The 22,538-nt window shown below is 46.2% G+C and overlaps 1 protein-coding gene across 1 annotated transcript; it reads right to left on the reverse strand.

The window, feature by feature from the left end:
* Positions 1-401: 401 nt before the first annotated feature.
* On the reverse strand, positions 402-22,186 carry PRRT3 (proline rich transmembrane protein 3). The gene is made up of 4 exons (XM_087708697.1): positions 21,242-22,186; positions 16,518-17,799; positions 11,686-11,829; positions 402-4,801 (listed from the first exon to the last, which is right to left on the reverse strand). Exons 2-4 carry the CDS (start codon positions 17,731-17,733, stop codon positions 2,868-2,870), a joined length of 3,294 nt encoding a protein of 1,097 aa, XP_087564823.1. The 5' UTR covers positions 17,734-17,799; positions 21,242-22,186; the 3' UTR covers positions 402-2,867.
* Between the last annotated feature and the right edge of the window lie 352 nt (positions 22,187-22,538).

The following is a 22,538-nucleotide window of genomic DNA, read 5'->3' on the forward strand; positions in this document are numbered from 1 at the left end:
AACTGCCAAACTGTTGGCAGTCGGCAGGCAGCAGTAGCCTGCAGTACTGCATTCTAACCACTGCACCATCACGGCTCTTCAATATATAATATAGTATATATATACTCTCTTAGATTCTTTTTTAAAAATATGGATACAAAATATAACATGATAGAATACCCACCGAAATATGAAAAGTCACAGAAGCAGCTTCAGTCAAGGTTCCAACCAGTCAGCTCCAGGGTTGAAAGTAAAATAGAAGCTGCATTGGACCAGGTGACTGAACCCATTTTTTCAGTTAATTACTATGATTTAACTGCATTCATTTTTCAACTATTTACCTTCACTCTGCAGTACCAGGAAGGAGATGACGTAAGCCTCCCGCATTTAAAATGGAAATGAAAAGCAAACTTCAAGACATATGATCCTCCAGCAAAAGTTTTTATTTTGTTTTGGCACAAATAGACCACATAACATTCAGCAGCTCTGTTCAACTTCAGATCTGGACAGCTTGAACCCTCTTCTCTTCTGCCACTGCAGCAACCGATAAGATAATACTGGGCAAATACAAGTTGTGCTATTAGGAGAAGCATTATCTCTACAGTTTCCACTCCAGGGTACAGCTCTTGTTCTCCTGCACACCCCCCCCCCAAGAATCCAGATCAAGGTTTGAATATTAGGCAAGTTTTGGATTTGGGTTAAAAAAAAAAGTGGAATATAGGTAGTCCTTGACTTACGACCACAATTGAGCCCAACATTTCCATTGCTAATCAGAATAGTTGAGTTGTGCCCCATTTTACGACCTTTCTTGCCACAGTTGTTAGGCGATAAGTGAATCATTGCAGTTGTTAAATTAATAACATGGATATTAAGTGAATCTGGCTTCTGCTTGTCAGAAGGTCGCAAAAGGTGATCCCATGACCCGGGATACGGCAACTGTCATAAATACAAGCCAGTTGTCAAGCATCTGAATTTTGATCACGTGACCATGAAGGTGTTGCAATGGTCGTTAAGTGTGAAAAAATGGTCATAGGTCACTTTTTTCAGTGCCACTGTAGCTTCAAACAGCCACTCAACACATGGTTGTAAATCGAGGACTATCTGTTAAAATGTGGTCCGATTAAAAGATGCACAGAGAGTATAGTCTGCCAGAAGAGGCTCTGAAAACTTCTTTTTTTAGATCAAGATCTGTAGCATTTGAAAATGCGTCTAGACCAGTGATGGTGAACCTTTTTTGCCTTGGGTGCCAAAAGCAAGTGCGCGAGAGCTATCGGGGGCTTTAGGAGGCTTCCTTGAAGACTCCGGAGGGTGAAAAACAGCACAACACGCAAACCAGAAGTCCGTTCCCTAACTTCCGGTTTGCGCGTTGGGTGGTTTTTCACTCTACGGAGACTTCCTTGAAGACTCTGGAGGGCGAAGAACAGCCCAACGTGCAAACAGGCAGTTCGTTCCCGTTACCAGAAGTTTGGCCCTCCGGAGGAAAGCCTCCGGAGGGCAAAAAATGGCCAAAAATCAAGGATGAATATCAGCTGGCCAGCACGCTGGAGCTGACAGGGCAAAGCTTGGCATGCCCTTAAAAATGGCTCCGCGTGCCATAGGTTCGCCATCTCGGATCTAGACATTCATATCTGCATCTGTGCAACTGAACGGGGAAAGGTCGCACCTATTTTGGTAGCCGAGGAGAGATTGATTATTCTTAAGTTCACATTTTCTGCTCCAATCTTTTGATTTACAAAGGAGCTTTTCAAACAAAAAGGTGAAGCAGCAGAATTAATCACCGCCCTTTGAACTACAGATACTGAACCAGAAACCTCAGCCAGTTCTATGATTCACAAGACAAATTGCCTGTTATGGAGCTCCACCTGAAGACATTTTCTTATTCGACTGTTGCCAAATGAGCTCAGGATTATCACCGCTGCATTGGCACCACACGGACTGGGGTCAAATTCCCTCCCAGCCTTGCTGCTGTGTTATCACCATCTTCTACGCATGGAATTCAACTCTCAGAATTCTCCAGCTAGCAGGCCAACACAGGTAGTTCTCGATTTACGACCACAATCGTGCCCAAAATTGCCGTTTGTTAAGCAAGACATTTGTCCAGTGAGTTTTGCCCCATTTTACAACCTTTCTTGACCGCTTCCACGGGGGGGGGGGTAAAGGAATCACCGCAGTGGTTACGTTAGGAACGTGGTTGTTAAGTGAGTCAGGCTTCCCTGTTGACTTTGCTCTTCAAGAAGGTCGCAAAAGGGGGAGTCACGTGATCCTGGGATACTGCAGCCGTCATAAATACGAACCAGTGGCCAACCGCCCAAATTTTCAAAGATGCTGCGGTGTGAAAAACGGTCATAACTCACTTTTTTCAATGCCACTGTAACTTTGGCTACTAAATGAACTGTTGTAAGTCAAGGACTACCTATATCTTAAAAGTGGATGAGGTTGAGGATCGCTGGTTTATGCAATAGTGTCCTAAGGTGGGGTGGGGGGGGTGTTCACCATGCAAAGCTCCCCTAGGCCCACCCCTTATCCCCTTACTCAATGCTTCCTTGCCCCACTCTGCCTTCTCTCCAAGCGCACCTTTCTCGGGCCTCAATGCCAGAAACAAACTATGTCTTCCTTCAGCATTCATGCTGCACAGTTTCCGGGGATCTGCCTGTTGCTACAGTACAGCTCTTAAAACTGAGAGGCCGGCAAGCATAGGGTGTGCTTTTACTCATTATTACGTGGTGGACACTACAAGGGAGGCTTGGCACCTTCTGTGGATCCATTTCACAAATGGTTGGGGCTGCAGAAAGCTCCTCAGCTTTTAAAAAAGGAATAAAATTGCTCTGAGCCCCATACCCAAGCTTCTCATTCCTGATAGTGGACAGGTTTTTAGCTCCCGTCCCATCTTACAATTCAATAGTGTCACTTGAGAGGCTGCGGGAATCCACTTGTTTGCTGAGTGCCAGAAAGCTCTTCCGGGCCTCCCGTTCGGAGTTTGGCGCGCTGCTGGGTGGCGCCAGCGGGAGATCCTCTGCCTGCGCCTGGGGCTGTTGGCTGGGCAGCTCCTCTGAGGGCAGGCTTTCGGGAGAGGACACCCCATGGCGCCAAGGGTTCCAGCTGATTTTCAGGGATGCTCGGGAGAAGGAGGTGCGCGAGAAGCTGCCCAGGGATGTGTCTGTGGCGGGCTCACTGGCCAGGCCTCGGCCGACGAGATCGCCCACTGAGCTGGTCCGCGCTAAGCTATACAGGCAATCGGGATCGCTGCTTCGACGGGGGTGGGCCAGCAGGGGCTGGGCTGCATGTGAGAGCGTGGAGCAGTCGCCACGCAGCGAGGCACAGGAGTCCTGGCGTGCCGGGAAACGCAGGCTAGAGCGCAGGAAGATGGAATCGCGCACCAAGTGCTCGCGGAAGAGCGCTTCGTCGATGCTGCGGCTCAGGTTGATGGGCGAGGGTGGGCGGAACTCCAGGTCTGCCAACGAGAGGACTGACTCCCGCTCAAAACAGATGCTGGTGTAAGAGCGGCCCATTGCTGCTGCCACAGCCACATTGGGGCATTTGGGGCTGTAGCCCGCATGCCTGGGAGAGGGGCTAGCACCTTGCCCGGGTCCTGCTCGCAGGTCATTGCTGTCCTTGAGTGCCCAGAGTAGCCCACCAGCCGAGGAGTTCCGGATCAAGTTATTATTGAGGTTGTGACTGGGTATCTTCTCCAGGACCACGCCAGGCCAGTCGTAGCAATTGTTGGGGTACTCTGGCACCTCAGCCTTGCGGTAGGCGCAGAAGTAGCTCAGGAGCTTGGCCCAGCAAGAATGCTCGGTGGTGTCGTGGTGCTGGCAAAGTGCCTGCCAAGCCAGCGAGACCAGGATAAAGGAGAGTGCCAGTTCGCCAATCCGGAACCAGAATTGCACAAACCACCAGCCCCAGGTGAAAATGTCCGGCTGTCCCAATGCCCCTGAGAGCCACAGTACCCCATAGAATTGCAGGACACAGCATGGCAGAACCAACCCACTGCTTGCCAATAACACCCAGGCTTCCCGCCATATGCCTGGCTCCAGGGTACCCTCCATCCCCCGGCTGTGCCGCAGCAGCCAGTACACAAACACGGTGGCTGGCAGGAGGCAGAGACTGGCAGTACAGGAAAGGGTGTGGAGTCCCACAGACACAGCTGAGTGCATGGGAGGGGACAACAAGTCAGCCCCCAAGAGAACGATGCTGTGTAGGGAGCTCAGCGCAGCCCAAAATGGCAAGCTCTGCCATCTGGGGGGCAAGATCTGCAGCCGGGCCTGATGAACCAGGCGGAGCAGAAGCATCGTGAAGGTGCTCATCAGCAGAGGGAAAGGGGCAGTGTATAGCAGTCGCAGAGCACGGGCAGGCAGCCGACCTAGAGAGCCATAGGGGTCAGCCAGGAAGAACGTGGCCCGCAGGACCCCAAACACCAGGAGCAGGCCACTGGAAGCCAAGACATAGGGGAGCTGTGACCTGTGCAAAGAAAGGGATACCCCCAGGCATGCCAAGCTCAACAGGCTTAGCAGGAGACAAAGGACTCCAGCCCCGTAGACGTGCAGTGCCCAGGCAAAACTCAGGGTCTGCTCAAGTTCCCCCCAGTGCAGAAAGGTCTTGTTGGGCAAGAGCTGGTGGCAGGTGCTTCCAAGACGGGGGCAAGGTGGACTGGAAGCAGGGAGCATGGCAGGCCGGCTGGGATCCGGCTTCGGCAACTGAGGATGTTGCACAACTCTTTGCGTGGTGACTTGGATTAACCCACGGCGAGGGGTAGCTGGAAGACGAGCAGATGTAGTGGAGACCACGGTGCTACTTTGCCCAGAAGGGTGCTTCCAAGCTGGATCTAAAAATAAGAAAGAGGCAAAAGGATGACCAAGACTTAGGAAGCACTGGACTTGCAGTATAGCACACTTTCCTGATTCCTTCCCATTCTGATCCCTGCCCACAATAACAAAACAGAGGATAGCATGTTAAAGTCCGATACAAGTACTATGATAATCATGAAATAAATTTAACTTTTATTTTATCCAAAACTTTACTCTTCTTCTTTAAATAGGTAAAAGTAAAGGTTCCCTTCGTCTATATGTGTTAGTCGTTCCCGACTCTAGGGGGCGATGCTCATCTTCGTTTCAAAGCCGAAGAGTCAGCGCTGTCTAAACATGTCTCTGTGGTCCTGTAGCCGGCATGACTAAACGCCGAATGTGCATGGAATGCTGTTACCTTCCCACCAAAGGTGGTTCCTCTTTTTCTACTTGCATTTTTACATGCTTTTGAACTGCTAGGCTGGCAGAAGCTGGGACAAGTAACGGGGGCTCACTCTGTTACACGGCATTAGGGATTCGAACTGCTGAACTGCCAACCTTTCTGATCGACAAGCTCAGAGTCTTAGCCACTGAGCCATTGCGTCCCTCAACTTCTTTAAATAGGAAGCAACAAATTAGAGTTGCCAGACCTCTCTGAGCCCGAAGGGCAGGGCAAGCTGGGAAACTGAATATATTTCCCAACTACTGGATCAGTTTCAGAGGTCTGTATGATTCTTGCTCCTCCCTTGTTTTTTTTTCTTTAAAAAAATGCATTAAAAATACATGGTTGAAGAATTTGGTGCGATGTAGAATTTAGTAAATTTCATAGATTTTTTTTAATGATTTGGAGCTAAACTGAAAATGTCCCCGTTCTGCTCATTGAGCTGCCTTCAAGAACTATCCGAGGTCTATTTACAAATATTAAAAACAGGGCCTTTGCAGGTGTGTCCCCTGTAATGATATGTAGGAATGGCTTGCGGAGACAGGAGGAAGAGTCGCAGCCTAGATCAGAGGTCTCCAAACTTGCTGGCTGGGGAATTCTGGGAGTTGAAGTCCACCAATCTTAAAATCACCCAATTTGAAGACCCCCCCCCCCGGGGGGGGGGCTAGATAATGGTCAGATAAACTAAACCTGAGTCCGAAGGATGGATGGGGTGGAGAAAGTGCCTCACAAGGGTTCCTCCTTAGTTTTCGAGAGAGTAAAAGTAAGGGAGTGGAGAGATAATTTCAGATTGCAGATGATTCTGTGACAGGTAATCCTTGATGAATACCATTTGTTCAGTGGCCATTAAAAAACTGCAATGTTCCCATGGTCACATGATTGGGATTCAGGCACCCGGTAAGTGGCTCACAATTACGACAGACACAGATCATGTGATTGACTTTAGTGTCCAGCTTTTAACAAGTAGAACCAAAAGGGAAGCTGGCAGAATGTCACATATGGTGATTGTGGAATATCATGCTAAATGACCCTCCGGGATCTACTTAATAATCTCAACTGGAACTGCCAAGTTGGTGTGGTCATGTGACCACCTCGCTTTACAACTGTGCCCCTTAGTGACAGAATTGCTGGACCCTATTGCCCTCATTAACTAAAAACCTGAACAATAAAGGTAGTGTTACTATTCATGGTTGATGCTTCTTTGAATGGGCTTTCTCAAAGGGCTGCCACCCCCTGAACATATCTCCTCAGCAATATCTTTGGCAATTTTTTAAGCAGGCCTGGTTTATAGGCAGATTGGCTGGGTTCATAGGAGACATTTATCCAAGCTCATTAATTAAACTACAATTGAGTTAATTAGTCCAAATTCCTCAGCTCATAAAGTTCACTGGACCATATAACCAGAGGGGATAGATTTGCACATCATACTAGGGCCTAAATGTGATTGGCTATTTTGTACTATGGTAAGTCATGCAATTATAATCTATGTGTTTTAATGTAACTGTTTTGATTTCTATTTGAGTTGACTACTAGTCATTCTTTTGGCTTCGGTTTCACTGATACACACACACATCTATAGATCTGTTATATATGGTACCTATTAATCATAAATAATTAATAATGAAAGTGGTAATATAGATTAAGAACAAGTTTTTTAAATATGAATTTAGTTTTACTTTTCAAAATAGAAATCACAAGAAAATTGAGAAAACAGTGCCTAAATGCACTAAAAACAATTAAATGAAACTGTGAAAATGGAGAAAAAAGCCCACAGGAAAGAAAAGCAATTTTTAAAATCCAAACTTTCTAAAGAAAAGGAAAAAAAACTTTATACCATAACCGAGCCACGGTGGCGCAGTGGTTGGAGTACAGTACTGCAAGCTACTTTGCTGATTGCTGGCTGCCTGCAATTTGGCAATTCAAATCTTACCAGGCTCAAAGTTGACCCAGGCTTCCATCCTTCCGGGGTCGGTAAAATGAGGACCCAGATTGTTGGGGGCAATAGGCTGACTCTGTAAACCGCTTAGAGAGGGCCATGAAGCACTTTGGAAGCGGGATATAAGTCTAAGTGCTAGTGCGCTTGCTATTCAACATATTGATAGTGGTTTACTCATTAATACCTTGAAATGAGGTGTGCGGTAGGGAACTACATTAAATAAATACATTGCAAGCCAGCTTATCCCCTCAGCTTCTAGCAATCTATACTTGTTTTCCACTCTTCTCTGGAGCTCAGATTTCCTACCAGCCTTAATAATGACACCTTTTTTTTGGAGGGGGGGAGGGAAGCTTATTCAATCTGTTTGAGCCTAATTTTCTTTTTGTCCTGTTCAATTATGGACTGAATTCTTGGAGACTGTCTGGACAAGTCCCTGCAGTTTTCTTGGCAAGTTTTTCCAGAAGTGGTTTACCATTGCTAGAGAAAGTAATTAACCAAGATCACCCATCTGGTGGGATTAGAACTCATGGTCTCCTGCTTTCTAGTCTGATGCCTTAACCATTGGACCAAACTGGCTTTGGTTCTAAATTAGGAGGCAATAAGTATCTTGGGTTTTCCATGAACATGAGGGAATATAAGGTATCTTCAAGATGATCTTCTCCGTTTTGAATCTGCCCACCCAGATTAGGACAGAAAACCTGTTGAAATTTCTTTTAGGATTCCAATGATGGGGACCCTTCTCAGTAATCACCTCCCCTCTGTGTTACAATTGCCCCCTTGTGTTATAGTCCACCCCTTCTCTATGGGTCTACCAGAATGCTTGAACAGATGGAATCTCAGAAAAGGAAGTGAGGTCAATGAGGGCTGGTTGTGTATGAAAGTTAGTGGATGTTTATAACCACATATTGTGGTTATTGATTTAATCTTTTGTATTGCTGAATGTAAGCTGCTCAAAGCTTTTGATACATTGAGCAACACAGAAGCCAGAATGAAATAAATGAATGAATGAATGAATTGAATTGAATGAACGAACACTTTTGAATTTCATGGTGTAATATAGGTAGAATACAAACATTAATATGTTCAGACTTGCAAGCTTGTGTCTCCCAGGCATATCTTACTTCTCAGGCTGGCTGGTAATTGAAACCAAAGCACATTTGGAAGGCATTTGAAAGTTTAAGACAGTTCTAGATTTGGTTGGAGGTGCAAATACTGGAAGATTCAGCTGACACACACAATATTGTTGAGTCATCAACTGGCAAATTTTTGGAAGTGTTTTAATGCAGATAAGTAGATTTGTGAGGAAATCCTTAAATGTTAAATATGTTAATGTGTTGCTGAATAACACTGGAATCTGTTTATCATAAATTATGGCTATATCAAGCATGGGGCTACAGGGTTAGCTAAAAGAAATTACACTGAGAAACTGTAAAATTCATATTTTTCCAGATTGTAAAGAATGGTTTTTGGAAATGTATGACTTATCTGTTATGTGAAAGATAATATTTTCTCCTAATCAGAAATGGAATATGTGCTGCTATAGCAGAGATTTTTGTGGTATTTTATAATATTTTAAAAAATTATTTATATTATAGCACTGTACGGTATTAATGAGTAAACCAGTGACCATTGATATGTTGAATATATAAAGTCTTTTTTTCCTTTTCCTTTTCTTTAGCCAGTTTGGATTTTTACATTTACTTTTCTCTCCTGTGGGTTTTATTTCCCATTTTCACAGAGTTTCGTTTCATTGTATGGATTGTTTTTAACACACTTAGGTGTTTTCTCAATTTTCTTGTGATTTCTATTTTAAAAAGTAAAACCTAAATACATATTTTAAAAGCTTGTTCTAAATCTACATTACCGCTTTTCTTATTAATTCTGCTCTACAGTTACTGCCCTCTTCTGAAATATAGTTGTTCTATCTCATCTATTCAGTATTGAGGCTTTCTTAGCTCAAGCCACGAGAAAAGGTTTCCTCCAAGTCTTTATTATTGTTAAGAGGAAAAGAATAACAAATGCCTTCCAAGAAAATAAGATGGTAATCACGCTCCCAGTGGTATAATAGCTTGGCTGTGAATAATTGGAGTCACGACTTAGTTGTGAATAAGTGGACCTGAATCAGCAATGGAGGAACTGGTCCATTGCAAGGATCCTCCCATACAATGCACAAAAACAGTATTTCACAAGATGCCAGAGGAGTTGCTGAATCAGTTTTGTAGTGTCTAGGAGGCAGAGTTTGAATACACAATGGATTATGGAGAGAAGCTGGGGCTGTAATACTAGGTTACCTAGATTAATATTTTCCTCTCTCTCATAGCTCTTTATAATAAATATATTTATGTATTTACATTATTTATTAAACATATTTAGTATGGCTGCCTATATACAGAGAGGACTCTAGGTGGCTTACAACATTAACATCCACAACATAAAAACCCATACTCCTCCCCCACCCCACCCCACCCCACCCCGCCAGCAGTATGGCGGCAACAGCGACACATTTACTTATTAAACCACAAATTGTCTCCTATCAGATACTCTTTCAAATAGAGATATCAGGGATCGACACTGATTTCATATACCACCCAAATCATATGAATTTGATTTGTCGCAGAATAAATGCAGTACTTAATTCAAATTCTAAACTCCACTTGGATTACTCTTCAGTTTTAGCTTCATGGGCGACCAGAAACAGCCCAGAAGTGAGGGTTGCTTTGATGCTCCTTCCTGGAGTCAAGCCCTGCCAGCAACAATATACCAGATGCTCTGCATGCAAAGTCACTACAAATCAAATCCTAGTTTACTGAACTCCATCAGCAGCGGGATATGAATTCAACCATCCGCTCAGAAATCGGAGCATCTCACTGAGGGGAAATGGAAGCGGCCATCTGAGGCCTGTAGCCATTCGGATGCACAACACAGCATCTCTCCAACTCAAAACCTCTCCTCCTGTTTTTGCAGAGGCAGAATAACTCAGGCAGCACTCATCACTGTCAACATCAAAATATCAGCCAATTCAGCTTTTTCCCACCACGGCAAGCTTAACAATTGCTTTGGAAGTCTGCTCCAGCAATAATGCGATTTAGCTCCTTCAATAGCATTCCCACTCTATTATTAAAACGGATTGTTTCTAGGGCATTGACAGGGTAAATGGCACCTTTCAGCACACTGAAAGGCATGACATTGCTCTTCATTTTTAATCCAAAATTTAAGAGTCATGTAGATGTAATTTCTGAAGCGCAAAGAGAAGAAGCAAGAAATAATTGAGAATAAATCTAATACTTGGTATGGTTTGTCTCATATACCGTACTTCCATGAAAACAACAAATACAGGTTCCCAATCTGGAATTTGTATTTAATATACAAATATATATATATATATATATATATATATATATATATATATATATATATATATATATATATATATATATATATATATATATATATATATATATATATATATATATATATATATATATATAGAAAAGATCAGCTCTTACTATTTTTATCTCTTCTAATATATTATGTATTATGATATAGTATATAGTAATTTCAGAACTTTTAATTATAAAGACTTAGTAAGACCACACTTGGAATACTGCATCCAGTTTTGATCACCACATAACAAAAAAGATGTTGAGACTTTGGAAAAAGTTAAAAGAAGAGCAACTAAGATGATTAAAGACCTGGAGACAAAAACATCTGAAGAATGGTTGCCCATAATTGTGTATGGCCAGTCTAGAGAAAAGAGGACTAGGGGGCACATGATAGCAGTATTCCAGTATTTGAGAGATTGCTACGAAGAGCGGGGGGTCAATTTATTTTCCAAAGCACCAAAGGACAAAAAGCAATGGTTGGAAACTAATAAAGGAGAGAAGCAATTAAGGGGAAACTTCCTAATGGTGAGGACAATTAACCAATGGAACAGCTTGCCTTCAGGAATTGTGGGTGCTTCATCACTGGAAGTTTTTAAGAAGAGACTGGACAGCCACCTTATGAAATGGTACAGGGTCTCCTGATTGAGCAGGGGGCTGGGCTAGAAAACCTCAAAGATCCCTTCCAGCTTTGTTCTGATTTATTGCTATAAGGTTCTTTTTTTTCCCACTCATCCAACAGGTTTTTTTAAGTGCACTGGATTAAGAAATAGTGACCGACAAAGACCCCCAGTGAAAATCACAACTGAATGCAGAACTGGACCCAGTTCTCAAGGCCTCCTCTGGTATTCAACCACGGCACTCCCAAATCTTAAAATGAACTATGACTGTTAGCAGGGATTCTATGCAACTGAATGTTTCAGCTGGGCTCTAATTCCATGGGACTGAGTCTGAACAAGGGGATTCTACACACACACACACACACACACACACACACACACACACACACACACACACATTCCCTCCCTCCCTCCCTCCCTCTCTCTCTCATACACACAGTATATGAATTTGGTCATTGTGGAAACAAGATGCCGACCTAGGAAGAATTAGGTTTGATCTAGCAAAGTTCTCTCCACATTAGAAAAATCTCACTGTCTTCTTACTCACCTGAATGCTTGATTCCTGTATCATCCTGCAATTTGGAGGGGCTCTGTCCAGGGGTAGAGGAGCCAAAATATGTGAGGGAAACTTTGGTGTTCACAGCTCCTCTGACACGTTGGGGCTCTGCAATATCAGGCATTTCTCCAGTCCCTGGAAAAAAACAAAAGGAAAAGGCCATGAGTGGAACCCAAATTTGATGGTCTCAAAGGTTGGCCTACAATGTTGTCTCGGCTGAGGTAGAACAGCAAAAGTAGCCCAAGTGCAAAAATCTCCCCCAAATTAATTTGACACACACCCCCATGATAGAAAAGCTTGCTGGTATCTTTCCCATCACTCCTGTCTTTAAGTAATTAAATAGTTGGCTTCCTTGGCATTACACCTCAAATCTGAGACATGAGACATCTAATGATAAGCCTGTCCTTGAGCCTCTCTCTCTGCTTCTGCTCCAAAGGAGATTTCTCCACTTTGGCCTCCTTCTTCTGCCCTAGTTCCTCTCAGAAATTCTGTTCTCAAGGAAGGTCATTCTGAACAGAGGAAGAGAATGAAGGAGATTCTTCTAGCAGCTCTTTGAAACATCACATCGAAGGCAGGAGTTGGTTTTTTTTTAAAAAACTTCCCAGCTTAATATAAACCAGCTTATCCTATTTAGGTTTCTCAAGATCTAGTTATTAAAGGTAAACGTAAAAATTCCCCTTGCACATATGATTCGCCGTTCCTGATTCTAGGGGGCTGTGCTCATCTCCGTTTCAAAGCCGAAGAGCTAGCACTGTCTGAAGACGTCTCCGTGTCCATGTGACCAGCATGACTAAACGTTGAAGGCGCACGGAACCCTGTTACCTTCCCACCAAAGGTGGTCCCTATTTTTTAATTTCCATTTTTTACGTTCTTTCGAACCGTGACCCATCAAAACCGCGGTCCACTAAAGCGCGCCCGATCAAAGCGCGTACGTGACGTCATCAGCAGCGCGACAAATAAAATTAAAAATAAATTAAATTAAAATAAAATTAAAGCAAGCCGATTCACATAAAGGTAAGGGTTAGGTTTAGGGTTAGGGTTAGGTTAAGGGTTAGGGTTAGGTTTAGGGTTACGTTAAGCGTTAGGGTTAGGTTAAGGGTTAGGGTTAGGGTTAGGGTTAGGTTAAGGGTTAGGCTTAGGGTTAGGTTTAGGGTTAGGTTTGGGGGGGTTAGGGTAAGATTTTCGCGTTAATTTTAAATTTACCGCTCACAGTGTGCCGTTTTCGTCACGCTGTGGTGACGTCACATACGCGCTTTCGTCGAGCGCGCTTTAGTCTACCGCGGATATGTGGTGGAACCCTTTCGAACTGCTAGATTGGCAGAAGCTGGGTCAAGTAACTGGAGCTCGCTCCGTTACAGGGCGCTAGGGATTCGAACCGCCGAACTGTTGACCTTTCTAATCGACAAGCTCAGTGTCTTAGCCACTAAGCCACCACGTCCCTTTATTATTACTAGGTATTACTGTTTTGTAATAACAAATACAACCCACGATCAGGTTAACCATCAAATTAAACTACCTTATACAGGTTTAGAGATCACTTCTCCCTCCTGTAAATCTATCATCAGCTCCAAAAAAAAAAAAAAAACCAAACCACCACCCTGAAATATTCCTACCAGCTCTTCCTATTATTCCCATCTGCCTGCCCATCCCATGTGTCTTTCATCGCAACCAAATACGTTGGCATTCTAATGAAAGGAGTCACTTAATCATCTGCCAACCTGCCAGCTGTACACATATTGTATGCAGGGTCAAGTTGAATGCAGCTTCACAGTACGTACCCCTCCCTTCCAGGCATTCAATATTCACAACCATCACAACAGTTATTGTTGTTGTTCTTTTTCTCATACTAAACCAAGTAACAAAGAACGACACTTGAAATCGATGTGATCTTCAACAACAACAAAAAAACGTGGATCTGGTTTCGATGTTTACCAACCAACTGAGCCATCTTCCCTTCTCTGAGCGCCATTTTCTTTTCCGAATGTCATCTCTGGCTACGTATTTTTCCAGGATTTTTTTCTGGCTTACGAACGGGGTGGGGGGGGGTGTTCCTTGGTTAACTATTCCTCTTATGAAAAACTGGTGGGTGGGTGTGGAAATCAGGCTGGCATTTTGTTTTTAGGCTCCCCGTCTGGCTGTGTTGTTATTAGAGGTTGATCCTGAAGATGAAACTCAAATGCTTTGGCCCCCTAATGAGAAGGAAGGACTCGTTGGAGAAGAGCTGGCGAAGATTGAGGGCAAAAGAAGAAGGGGACGACAGAGAATGAGGTGGCTGGATGGAGTCACCAAAGCAGTAGGCATGAGCTTAAATGAACTCCAGAGGATGGTAGAGGACAGGAAGGCCTGGAGGAACATTGTCCATGGGGTCGCGATGGGTCGGATACGACTCTGCAACTAATAGCAACAACATGATCATATTTCAGGAAGTGCCCAGACACCACTAAGAAGTAAAGAGTTGCTTACTGGAGGAGGAGGGGGGGGAGGAGGGGGGAGGAGGAGGATTAAAACGGATAGTGACATGGGATAGTATTCAGTACTCTGGGCTAACAAGGTGCAGAATGTTTATTTTTATAAAAATAATAGACCCTTCTGATCTCTAGCATTCTGCAACCAATAAAGAAGCGTATTAGAGAGACATTTACCTTGTAGGTTAGGAGGACTCTGATAGCACCTTTTCTGACAGAAACAAATTTAATTAAAAGGCACAAGCTTTGGTGAGCACAGATCAGCTTCTGCTTTTTAATACAATTTGTTAGTCAGAAGAGGTGCATGCCAGCTCCTGACAGCGTCTTCCAAGTTAGTTAATCCTTTCCCTGCCAATTTTGATTCTTATAATCTGGTTGCGGGTATGCTATTCTTGGAAGTGAAAGATGCATTTATATTACAGGTAGTCCTCAATTTACAAACTACCATTAGGACCAGGATTTCCCATTGCTAAGTAAGGCAGTTGTTAAGTGGATTTTGCCCAGTATTATGATCTTTTTGTTTTGCCAGGGTTGTTAAGTAAATTGCTGCAATTCTTACATGAGTCACAGAGCAATTAAGCCAACCCAGCTTCCCCCATTGACTTCACTTGTCAGAAGTTAGTTGGGAGTTAGTTGCAAATGGAAATCATGTGACACACACACACACACCGGGATTGTGCAACCATGGTAAATTACATGCTAGTTGCCAAGCGCCTGAATTTTGATCACGTGACCATGGGGATGCTTGTGATGGTTGTGTGAGGATCAGTCTTAAGTCACTTTCTTCACTGCCAGTGTAACTTTGAACACTCACTAAAATAATGGTTGTGTTAACTACCTGTATCATGATTCTCCCCCCTTTAATTTAATTTGTGCCCTCCAAGAGTCCTTTAAACAGATTTCCTCCTGAACTCCCAACCTTTTCTTGCTTCCCTGTCATCGTGCCAGCTCCCTGCTCCCCACGGCACTTGGTGTGTGTCTTTCCTTAGAGTTGTTGCCACCTCCTGCCCTCTCCTGCCCCATCCTCCTCCTGTTCCCACGATAGGACACAGGTGTGTGGGACTGGGTGAGAATTTTCAGTGGCAGAAGCAGTGGTGAAATCTTTTTTTTTTTTTTTACTACCGGTTCTGTGGGCTTGATTTGGTGGGTCATGCGACTGGCTGGGCATAGCTATGTAGTCATGTAACTGGAGGATCAAAAGACAGAAACTTACAATGTCCTGCTGGAGAAGGGTTGGGCTAGATCAGTGATCCCCAACCCCCGGTCCGCGGACCGGTGCCAGGCCGTGGAGTACCTGGCACCGGGCCGCGCAGCGGCCGGGGGCCATGATCGCTGCAGCGGCCGGGGGCCATAGTTTCTTTCTGTATGCAAATTAGGGCTAACTGGCACAAGGGGTGTTACTGGACCGCTGGTGGCACTCTGACGTCACCAGCGGCCCACCGCCCCCCTGTGTCCAGCGCCGCCCTTCTCATTCCTTTTCAGCGCTTCAGCGCTGGCCGATTCCTGAAAAAAACCTAAGAGCGCCTGCGCAGCTACGTAGGGCTAGCGTAGACAGCGCTAGTAGCGTAGCCTTGCGTAGGCGCAGTTTGTGCTACGCTATCTACGCTAGCCATACTGAACTGCGCCTGCGCAAGGCTACGCTACTAGCGCTGGTCATCGACGCGCTCAGCGGGCCACGGTAAAATTATCAAAGGCTGACTGGTCCGCGGCGATAAAAAGGTTGGGGACCACTGGACTAGATGACCTCCAGGTACCTTCCAGCTCTGGATTATCCTCTGAAACTGCTTCTAGTGCCAGGTTTGTAGTCCTTCCTTCCTCTCTATTTTCTCTCCCTCCCTCCCTCCCTGCTTCTTTCTTTCTTTCTTTCTTTCTTTCTTTCTTTCTCTCTCTCTCTCTCTCTCTCTCTCTCTCTCTCTCTCTCTCTCTCTCTCTCTCTCTCTCTCTCTCTCTCTCTCTCTCTCTCTCTCTCTCTCTCTCTCTCTCTCTCTCTCTCTCTCTCTCTCTCTCTCTTTCTAGCAAACCCACAACCCCTCCCTCCCGTTTTTGGCCTAGCAGGCCTCAAGGAAGCCTACTGGGAGCAAAAACGGAATCCCCCCCACCCCTGCATTTCCGGAGAACCTGTAGTAGTAAAAAATGCTTAAAAAGTAAAAAAAAAAAAAGTTCCGAAGCTCAACTGTGCGATGTGTGATCGTCAGAATGGTTTTTTTTTTTTACTTTTTTTTTAGTATTTTTTTACTTCTATGAACCAGTAGCATTTTTTTACTACCAGCTCAGGCGAACTGGCCCAAACCGGTAGCATTTCACCCCTGAGCAGAAGATTCCTTTAAGTACATAAACCAGAGGCAAATCCAAACCTACCTGGGGTAGCAGAGCTGCCTTGAAAGACGGTGGTTTCCATTCCAGCTGTGTCCCAACGTTCTGGCTGCTGGGTGGTATCAACGATCAGATTCCAATGCGTGCTTCTTGGATGATGATTTGGTTCCTGGGAGGTCACCCCTGATAGTGTAGGGGTGAAAGGGACAGGGAAGTGGCCCTCCGAAACAGGCGGATGGGAGCTTGCTGGGCTTTGCCTGTGCCCCTTCCCAATCAGTGGGGTAACTACTCCTTCCCAAGGAGGGGAAGTCGCTGGTGGTACATCCCTGTCTTGGCCAGGGAGATTCTGAGCATCTCCAGCTGCCTGAACCACAGGCCTAAGAGGAGACGTAGAAAGCTCTTCCTGGCCAAGGTGGCCACTGTAGACTTGTCTACTCTTGTATGAAGCCAAATATTTCACTGTGGTTAAGTTCCGGCCCAGCACTTCCTGCTCCGGCACTCTGTTTTCCAACCACCCTCTTGAAGCACCAGCCTTAAGTTCGGCATCCTCCACCACCTCCCATTTGACAAGAGATCTGTTAACAGGGAATGTTGCCAATGGAATGGTGGACACGGTGGGCCTGGGGCTTAAGGTAGTGGCGAGGAGGCCCTGCTTGAACCCTGCTTGATGGAGGTTGGGCAAGGATCCCTCCTGAGAGACAGGTAATTCTGTGGCCGCTAGTCTGGGTGAAGTGGGAAGAGAGGCTGCCACAGAGGCGGACATGTTTCTCTTTGATACGCCAGAAGAAGGAAGAGGGAGCTTTTTCTTCCTCTGTTTCGGACTTCGTTCCCAAATTATACCACCGGCGTCCTCAACCTCTCCCTGAACACTCAGCAAGCCTTCGGTTGGCAGGACGAGACTCTCCTCAGCCAAGTGGGGAGCTAAACTTCCACCAGAAGAACGGGTTGGTGCCCCCTTGGCAAGGAGCTTGAACCTCCTCTTGGATTTTGTAGGGTGGCCCACTGGAGTGGCCCCTTGCCTGTTCTCATTCTTCAATTCCCCGTCTCCACTAGAGAACTCAAGGCCGGAGGAATCTGAGCGGGGAACAACTGGCAGGGCCCTTTGAGGAGGCTTTTTGGAGGGGACTTCCAACAGAGGTGACTTTGGGACAGAGTTCAGGGGCAAGTGCCAGGTAGAGTTCTCTGGAGTCGGGAGGTACAAAGCCAGGAGGGAGGCAGGTAAGAGCAGGCTCCAGATAAGGAACAACCCCAAGGCAGCCATCTTGGATGACAGACAGCAGGTCACTCAATATCCAGCGTGGCTAGTTACGGCTGCTTGTGCTTCATCCTGCGGATAGGAACGTTTGTGAGTGTGAGAATGGAGGTGTTAAGAGGCCCACCTGAAGCATGGAATAACATTAGGCAAGGGAGACAGTCCAATAACAAAGATTACAGCAGCAGTTTTGCTGGGAAGGGTAGAGAAAAGCTGGGTTTTGGATGCAATGGGAGGGAAGGAAGGAAGGAAGGAAGGAAGGGGAAGGAAGAAAGGGAGGAGGGAGGGAGGAAGGAAGGAGGGAGGGAAGGAAGGAGGGAGGGAAGGAAGGAAGGAGGGAAGGAAGGAAGGAAGGAGGGAGGGAGGGAGGGAAGGAAGGAAGGAAGGGGAAGGAAGAAAGGGAGGAGGGAGGGAGGGAGGGAGGAAGGAAGGAGGGAGGGAAGGAAGGAAGGAGGGAGGGAGGGAAGGAAGGAAGGAAGGAAGGAAGGAAGGAAGGAAGGGTGAATGATAGTTCATGGCTGCACCATGTGCACTCATCCATGAGGCACATGGATGTAAACATGAAATCATGTGCATCCACCATTCCTCCCTCACATGGCTGAGCACGTTTTATTCTCCCCCCCCTTCTTTGTGCGAAGCATTGGTGGAGGGGCCCCCACATGGAAGTGGCCGATCTCAGCAACTCCTACCCTGAGGCTTTGGGCAGAGGAGCTGCAGTAAGACCCTGAGCCCCTAAGAAACAATGTGGAAATTCTTGGTGGCATCATCCCCCGGAGCAGGAAGAAGAATCAAGGTTCTTCACAGCCTTGAGCATCTCTCTCTCTCTCTCTCTGATGCTCTGTGTCGGCATCTCAAAAAATGCCTTCTTTTCACTGCCCTTTGCCTGCAGCAATGAAGCCACACAGTTACATAAGGAACTGCCGGATCCATGTTAAGGCTGATGAGAGCTCACAGAAGCCTCTGAGGTTTTTTTCCTTCCCTGCTAAGGTTATTGAACAATTTAACGGCTAAAATGCCAAGAACTGAATCTGCAAGGAAGACTGTATTCCAGAGAAGTCAGACTATCCTACAAGGCAACCAAACACCTCACTTCTCAACAATCACCCCTGCCTACCTGGCCCCTAAGTCTTGCAGGGCCTCAGCCCACTCACAAGTTCACCTTGAATGTCAGTATCCCATCCCAACCCGGCTTGAGGATGGGGATGCTCAGACTAAGCTAGCCGAGCCCTGCATCCCTGATTGGAGCCTGGAATCCTGCAACACTTTAACCCCTTGCAACGAAAGAGCTGCATGATTTGGGATTCTTTTTGCCAAGCCCATCTGCACAGCTTGGGAAAAGTTATTTTCTCTCTCTCTCTCAGAGGCAGCCACTGTTCCTGGATGGACCCATCCTTACGCAAGAAGGCCAGGAGGATCCAAATCGGGATGACAGTCTCACAACTGCCCAGCCGTGGAAATTCACACTTATTTATACAATTTATAAGCAGTCTTGTCATCCATGGATTCCAGGTGGTTTACAATTAAAATGTGTCGACAACTGGGCATAATAATGGCTAATCTCAGTGACTTGTTGAGAAAGTTGACCTTGATAAGATTCATCAATTTTTCTGGTCAATTCACCCACCTGCTAGTCATAGCTTACCTTCACCGAATCATGTTTGCAAGGGGAAAACCAACCACCATTATTATCATTATCATTATCATTATTATTATTAGCCAAGGTGGCGCAGTGGTTAAATGCAGCACTGCAGGCTACTGCTAGATCAGCAGGTCAGCGGTTCAAATCTCACCGGCTCAGGGTTGACTCAGCCTTCCATCCTTCCGAGGTGGGTAAAATGAGGACCCAGATTGTTGGGGGCAATATGCTGACTCTCTGTAAACCGCTTAGAGAGGCCTGAAAGGCCTATGAAGCGGTATATAAGTCTACTGCTATTGCTATTGTGTGGCTAATCTTTAGTGAGATTCACAGCCTTTGGGGCTGGTTGGTAGCTCAACAGCTCGAGTCTTAACCAAGGACCTAGGAACTGTTAAGGTAACGTCGAAGGATATAAGCTGTTCCAAGTAAGGTGGTTTTTTGGTAGAATCAGAATGTTCAAGTCTGATAAATTTAGAATTTCCAAATAGCAAGGTAGCCCTTTGGGTATTGCTCCAAGGGCTCCAAGTACAATCGGGACAATACACGATTTCTTTTTCCACAGTCGCTCAACTTCAATTTGCAAGTCCCAGTACTTTGTGATTTTTTTCTTGCTTTTTATCTTCAATTCGTGCATCTCCAGGTATTGCAATGTCAATGAACCATACTTTTTTCTTTTCAACTATTATTATGTCAGGTGTGTTGTAGGCCAAGTGCCTGTCAGTCTGGATTCTGAAGTCCCACAAGCTCTTGACTTTCTCATTCTCTAAAACCTTCTCAACCTGATGGTCCCAGTGGTTTTTGCTGTACTCAAATCCAAACTTTTGGCACAATTTCCAGTGAACTTTTGGCACAATTTCCATTATTATTATTATTGTTGTTGTTGTTGTGTTGTTGTTGTTATACACTTTATTCATTAAACATGAAACTCAGCCAACTGAACATTCAAAAACGCATCACAAATACCAGTGACTGGTGCTAATGGTTGATACGGTTTGCTGTCACCGTCAACCAAGTACCTTCTTAAAATAATAATATTAATAACAACAACAACAGCAATAATAATAACAATAACAACAACAACATGACCAAGTTGCTAAATCATGACCGAGTTGCTAAATTAATCCATTGGTCATTATGTAAAAAATATGATTTACCCATATCCAGAAAGTCATGGGAACATAAAATGGAAAAAGTTATCGAAATGAGACGGTGAAGATCTTGTGGGACTTTCAAATACAAACGGATCGTCATTTGGAGCACAACATGCCAGATGTCACAGTTGTAGAGGGCCGAAGTGTACATTTTATTGATATCGCTGTTCCTGGAGATGCCAGAGTCGAAGAAAAAGAACTAGAAAAAATAATGAAATATCGCGACCTGGCCATCAAAACTGCACGGCTATGGATGAAGCATGTAACAGTGATACCCATTGTCATCGGGGCACTTTGGCACCATGTCCAAGAATTTTACAAGGTACATCAACAAATTGCAGCTTCCTGCAATAACACCAGGGGAACTGCAAAAAACTGTGCTACTCGGAACATCTTATATTTTAAGAAGGTACTTGGTTGATACCTAGGACGCTGGCAGCAAACGGTGTCAACCATTAGCATCAGTCAATGGTATTTGTAATGCATTTTTGAATGTTCAGTTGGCTGAGTTTCATGTTTACTGAATAAAGTTAATAATAATAATGATAATAATGATGATGATGATAATAATGATAATAATAACAATAATAATATTTGCAAAACAGCTCTTTCACCACCCTCCCCAAGCTTCACACACCCCTAACCCTGCAAGAGTCAAGGCCGGGTACAAATTCAAGGGCACCTTTTCCTCCCTGCCAAGAAGGCATCTTCCCCTATGCTTGAAACCTACCTGGGATCTTCACGCAGACCTCCGGTCTCCTATCTCGGCCAGCCCGAGGCTGATCTTCCCGGGGAGGAAGCGAAAAAAACGCAGCCGGCTAAGAGCTGCTTAAGCTTCTGCCCGGCTTCGGTGGCGGCTGCCGGCGAGGAAAGTCGCCTCAGCAACGACGATGAGCGGCCGGTGAGGGGGAGAGAAGTGAAGAAGCGGGACCTCCTGCCTGGGCGCACCCAAGCTTAGCCAGAGCCGGGGCGTCTCCGCCTCCGAGGCCGGCAAAGGAGAGGGCGGGCCAGGCGTCCCGGCCGGGAAAGGCGGCTCATTCATTCATTAAGCAGGGCACGTCGCGTCTGCCCAAGAGCCCGTTGCCCGCGGGGGAGGTTGGCACCCGCCCTGGCATCGGTTATGCTTCCAGGCGGCGGAGAAGCACTGCGGCCACCTCGAACGGGGCTCCTCCTGGCAACCCTGCGCAACGGCGCGTCCTTGAGCGCGGCGGGCCTCCCGATGGAGAAGCTGCGGGGAGGCGATCGCTGAGCGCCCTGCGCGCAACCGGGGCAGCGGCGCCAAGGGCAGCCAAGGACGCAACAGCTGAGAGGGTGTGGGGTGGGCAGCAGATCCACTCCCGGTTACCGTCCCGTCCCATTGGCGGCGGCGCCACTCGCGCTTTGCAGCCCCGGATCCGTCCGCCGACGCCCTCCCCGCGGATGGGAGGGTTTGCGTTGGGACAGGGCAAGAAAAACAGCCCTGCAGGCTTTTTCCCGGGCCGGATTCGCACTCAGGGCCGAAAAGGCGCCAAGGACAGGCCCGCTCAGATGGCGCTTCGGAAGGGCCCCGAGTGGGCTCCGCCGCTTCGTCTTTGCACGATCGCGTGCAAAGCCAAAGCCGGGGATGGGAGGCGGCCGGCAGGGCTCGGCTTATGGGGCTGGCGGAAGATCAGCCACCCGGTTGGCGGGCCCGGCGGCACTCTCTCTCTCTCTCTCTCTCTCACACACACACACACACACACACACACACACGCAAACACACAATTCCCGCCCCCCCGGCTCGCGGGATCTGGAGTTGTGGGGAGGAGGAGAGCGGGACGCCGCAGTGTCCACGTGGTTCCGTGCGGTGGCTGATCCCCGCCGCACCTGCAGCTGCGATCGCGGGAAAGGAAAACGGCGATTTAAGTTTTCAAGCGAGAATTACCCGCTTTTCGTCTCCACCTCCTCCTCCTCCTTGTTTTTGCCTTTTCCCCAGGAATCAGAAGCTACTCTAAGCCCATCAAAAGCCTTGTGGTTCTAAAATGTAATTGGACAGAGTAAGAGTTGAA

Source organism: Thamnophis sirtalis, unplaced genomic scaffold (genome assembly GCF_051295495.1).
Source record: "Thamnophis sirtalis isolate CommonGarterSnake01/CBP01778 unplaced genomic scaffold, rThaSir2_p1.2 scaffold_3, whole genome shotgun sequence".
NCBI classification, from domain to species: domain Eukaryota; kingdom Metazoa; phylum Chordata; class Lepidosauria; order Squamata; family Natricidae; genus Thamnophis; species Thamnophis sirtalis.

Coding starts and splice junctions, on each gene's coding strand:
- PRRT3 (XM_087708697.1), bottom strand. CDS start 17,733: ATGGCTGCCTTGGGGTTGTTCCTTATCTGGAGCCTGCTCTTACCTGCC. Junction 11,830..16,517: donor AGGCAGCTCTGCTACCCCAG/GTAGGTTTGGAT, acceptor GTTTTTTTCCAG/GGACTGGAGAAATGCCTGAT. Junction 4,802..11,685: donor TACAGGAATCAAGCATTCAG/GTGAGTAAGAAG, acceptor TCTTATTTTTAG/ATCCAGCTTGGAAGCACCCT.